The 4,564-nt window shown below is 45.7% G+C and overlaps 1 protein-coding gene across 1 annotated transcript; it reads right to left on the bottom strand.

Annotated features, from left to right (window-relative positions):
- Window positions 1–470: 470 nt before the first annotated feature.
- LOC147890506 (dirigent protein 22-like) lies at window positions 471–989 on the bottom strand. The gene has a single exon (XM_087390303.1). The coding sequence runs from the start codon at window positions 987–989 to the stop codon at window positions 471–473; it is 519 nt and encodes a 172-aa protein (XP_087246429.1).
- Between the last annotated feature and the right edge of the window lie 3,575 nt (window positions 990–4,564).

The raw sequence follows: 4,564 nt of genomic DNA on the forward strand, positions 1-4,564 counted from the left end.
AGGCAGCCTAGGGGGCCGGCTCTGATTTCCGACGCTCTCGACGTCATAAATTCACAAGAAATTAAAACTCAATTTCCCAATTGGGTTGACACAGCTAGTGTGCAACGTGAACTTTTTTCACGTCACGATCAAGAATAGACGAACCAGTCAATCGAGCTGTGTGCGTTTGGGAAGAGAATCTGAATGCAACAGTGCAAACGTTACGCTTATTCGCAATAACACACAGCTGATCAATTGCTCAAGTGGACGAGGATTTATATTACGGTGTCACTAGTATTTCATACAAGAGAGGTCTGAGCCTCTCTCGAATCATATAGATACGCCTGAAAAACTCCACCAAGTTGGAAATCGTTGAAATCAAGAGATTTCGCCGGTACTGGCAGCAGGAAAAACGGGAAATAATTTAATGTACTTGTGTCGAGGGAAGAGCGAAATGAAGTCCTTAGTGGTGGGTTCTCCGGTGGATACAGCTACAAGAAGTGAATCGTATGGCTATATGTGACGTAAGGTAGACTGATCGCCGCCAGTTGTATAATCACGTAACCTCTCGCCCCTCTGAAGCTTCCGGTGCCCCCGATCAAAGCCAGTTCGGGAGACTGCACAGTACTGATGCCTTGATAGTGAATGGTTCCGTTGTAATATCCGTCATTGTAAGTAACGATTTCCAACTCGAAGCCCACATATGCTGAAGTATAACTGGCATCGATCACGATACCCCTAGCAAACCCCAATTCAGAAGAATTGCGTTCTACCTCCTGGGTGACGTTTAGTGCGAAGAGCACAGTATTTCCGAAGGAATTAGTGACGTTGGGATCCGGGGCATGGATAATATAGTCGAGGTCAGGGACGCCCTGATAGACCTGGGCATAGTACATGAGGGTGGGTTTCTTGTAATGGGGAGGGGCAGGAGGGCCACAATTTGCGAAAGCAGCAAGGACGAGAGTAAGGAGCACAAGGAGGGAGGGATGGAAAGTGTTGAAGACTGCCATGGTGGTTTTGAATGTTGGAAGTTCAGACGTAGCGCCTCGCCTTATAAGAGGCCTACGTACCTACTACTGGTCAATGCCCGATCCTATGTACCGGATGCTACATCTATCAATTTGAATTTTGAATAGAGATCCGCCGTCTCTTACGGCTTACGTATTTTCTATTGTTTACTTAAATTTTCCCCCCCCCAAGTCTATAACTAATTCTATCTTGCACTATATCAGCCATTTTATACGACGTAACTCACGTAATTTTGTTGCTTCCTCCAAAAGTCAATGGCTCGTCCTATATCCTGCACTACAATTCTATCGATAAGCCAAGAGCATTTGGATACATGCACACGATTCTGTTAATACAAAAAACTCCCAATTTGCCGGCAAGCGACCGGCTCTTCCTCTCTGGTGTGTTATGGATAGATTTGTGTGTGGCAATAGTATAATAAAATATGGTGTACATAGGGCCCAGCGTTGAGGTGGCAGGGCATGACCATGTGCCACCCTTCCACGTAAGAGGATCCATAAGGTGTGATATACATAATCCATGGTAGTAATATTATAAAATGTAAGGTGGCAGGGCTCCTCCATGTGCCACCCCTCCACCTAGGCTGCATTTAGTGAGATATGGCTCAAAGTCCATGGGAGAAGTAATATAAAATAGGTGGACATGGATATTATATTGGGTTTTTCCCTCCATATAGGATAGGCTCATGTGGGGGAGGTATAGAAGGTCCAAGAGAGCAAGTTAAATAATGGGGAAAGTAGGATGAGGTGGCAAGATTCCTTGTGCCAACCCTCCACTTATCCTCCTAGAGGTTTGAACATATTATAAAATTGGGGAGAGACCAAGGGAGTATCATAGACTTGAGATATGGGGCTTGATTTATGTGGAAAAATGAGGCAAAGGGTTGTCGCACACAATTGAGAGTGCGTAACCGCCTAGCCCACATGGGAGACTTTTCCACACACACCATACATGTGGGAGGATGCATTTATTGGGAGAGAGCCCCTCTCTTGGCTATAAAGGGAGGGGGCTATTCCTTGATGAGACACGCTCATTCTTGTAAAGCCACCTAGCTAGTACTTTGATTTCTCCCTTCCCTTCCTTTCACTTCTGCATTTCAGTCTGCCTGCTTTCTGCTCACGGTTCCATGTATTCTGGTCAGTAAATCTTCTACTCGTACCGGTAGCATCTGCAGAACTGTAACATCTGTGCTCCTTCTGAGTTCCTACGCACGCATTCGATTCGTGCATCTACTGTGTTCACCCGTGCGATAGTTTTTTAGGCTCCTGCGTCTTCTGGTCGTGGACAGTTTTCTCGCTTCGCGCGTCTACTGTGTTCACCCACTCGATAGTTTTCTGGGCTCCTGCGTCTTCTGGTCGCGGACAGTTTTGCTGAGTTTCTACAAAACTGTAAGAGCAGATCCCGCGCCCCCCCTCCCTCTTCTCTTCTTCTTCTTCTCCTTCTCTTTTCTTTCTCTTCTCCTTCTCCTTCTCCTCTCCTCTCCTCTCTTTTTATTAAAGAGTAGGATTTGAACCCAAGACCTCCCCCTTCACAAAAGGGAGACTTATCATTGGGCCAACAAATTGGAAGTGATGAAAATGTAATGATTTTTGTTTATATATTGAAATCTCGGGAACTGTAACTCTCTAACCGTGGGGAGTTTACTCTTGTTGTAAAAAGCAAAAGTACTTCATTTCATGTGCTCTATTCACATTTCCTGCTAGATCACCGATTCGAAACTTCTCCAAGTCCACTTCACGGATGCACGCCACACGAGGAGGGTAGATATTAATGTCACTTCTTGACGATTTTAAGGATTTGGTGCCTAGTCCTTCGCTCATTACGGCTACCAATTGGCAAGATCTCTTTCTTGATCTTCATGTCGACCTTCAACGGCTGATTGTCCAGTGCATTGTTCAAGGAGATGATGGGTGGGATGATACACCATGGTTGGTTCAAGCTGAAGAACTATTGATACGCTGGGAGAACGTTGATTTTAATTCTACTCATTGTGCGGTGATCGAGCTACTTGTTGCTTCGAAGGTAATTAAAAGGGTATCCTTCATCGAAGGGTGGGATGCTCCCCAAGCTTGGGGGGAGATTTGACGCATCTGCTTGTTAATTCCTATGGATATGCTCGTCTTGAATGGTTTATTCTTAATCTCAGTACAAAGGTTTCTAGGCCTCGGCTATGGTTGGTAATGTTTTGACCAAGGAATCCATTTATACCCAATCAACCTTTTGTGCCTCATTTCGAGCTTCAAGTTGTAATTCTTTTTGGTCTAAAGATAAACTATCAACAAAGGATTGCAAGTTTATTTGGTGCTGACCGTTTGGCTCAAGTGTTGAATTCTCCCCACCCTCTCCTTCTACCTATCTTGGACTACATCAGAAAGGTCCTCAAGGACATTGCTCAAAAGAAGGATGCCAGACCGCACACCCCTTGAAGAAATAGCATGGCGACTACAAGAACTGGAAGAAGCTGAAGGTGATGTGCAAGCCCTCCAACTGTTGACATTTGTCATGGCATTCTTGTTTGCCTTGATGAACAATCTCATGCAGCACCATGTCTCTAACCCTTGCTTGTAAAGATGGATGTGATATCATGAGGGTTGGTCCTTTTAAGATTGTCTATGTGCTATTTTATGTTGAAGATTCTTCCCGTGTAGTATTTCACAATACACCAGTCACACCCTACCCTGCCTATGTGTGCTTTGTGGATGTATCTTCACCTGATTTTCAGTTCAAGCTTCCTCTTTCTATTGTTTGTCCATAGATAAGCCTCGTCTTGCTTCTCTCTTTTCCATCTTCCAAGCATGGCTGACATTCCCGTGTTTTGTGGACGGGTGGAAGAAAATCCAAATGAGTATCTTATGGCCTTCAAGCGCCGTTGTGCTTCTCTCAACTTTCTTACTGAAGACAGATGGCTGTTGGTTCTTCCCACAGTTCTAGAGGGTTTGGCTCAAGTGTGGTATGAGAAGCAGGCCAAAGACGTTTGCCAAAGCTGGCCAAGGTTGACAGCAGTGATGATTGAGTATTTCGGGAAAGAAGAGGAGTCGGAGAATGTGTACCTGCAGGTGGCAAAATTAAAGCAGTCAGAAGGTAAGACGGTGCGTCGATATGTGGATCGAGTGGCCGTACTCCTGGACCGTTTAATTGCCACGCAGGAGGACAATGCCGGATTTAGAGCTGGAATGACTCAGCATGTGTTGTGCTACCTTATAGCAGGAGCAAGTGACGAATTCTGCCTCAAGCTTAAATTGGAGAATCTAGAAACTATGGTGCTAGCACATGAGATTGCTCAAAAGTTTGATAAAGCTCAGTCTGACCCCACTTCAAAGAAGGCGATTGTCCCTCCGCAACCCCCTCAATTCCTGCAACAACAACCTGGGGGTTCTAACTCAGGGGCATGCCCCCACCCCTCATCAGGGATGTATCGACCGCCTCCACCTCAAATGTATGGTCCTCCCTTAGATGCTTACCCTCAACAAGGTATATATTCTCACCCTCTGCCTTGAAGATTTCCCCAGCCTCGCCCACGAGCCCCCCTCCTTTCTACTCCCTCGGCCCCTCCAGC

The sequence above is a fragment of the Dipteris shenzhenensis genome, chromosome 19, assembly GCF_047967505.1.
Source record: "Dipteris shenzhenensis isolate YYH24624 ecotype China chromosome 19, Dip_SZ_1.0, whole genome shotgun sequence".
Classification (NCBI taxonomy): domain Eukaryota; kingdom Viridiplantae; phylum Streptophyta; class Polypodiopsida; order Gleicheniales; family Dipteridaceae; genus Dipteris; species Dipteris shenzhenensis.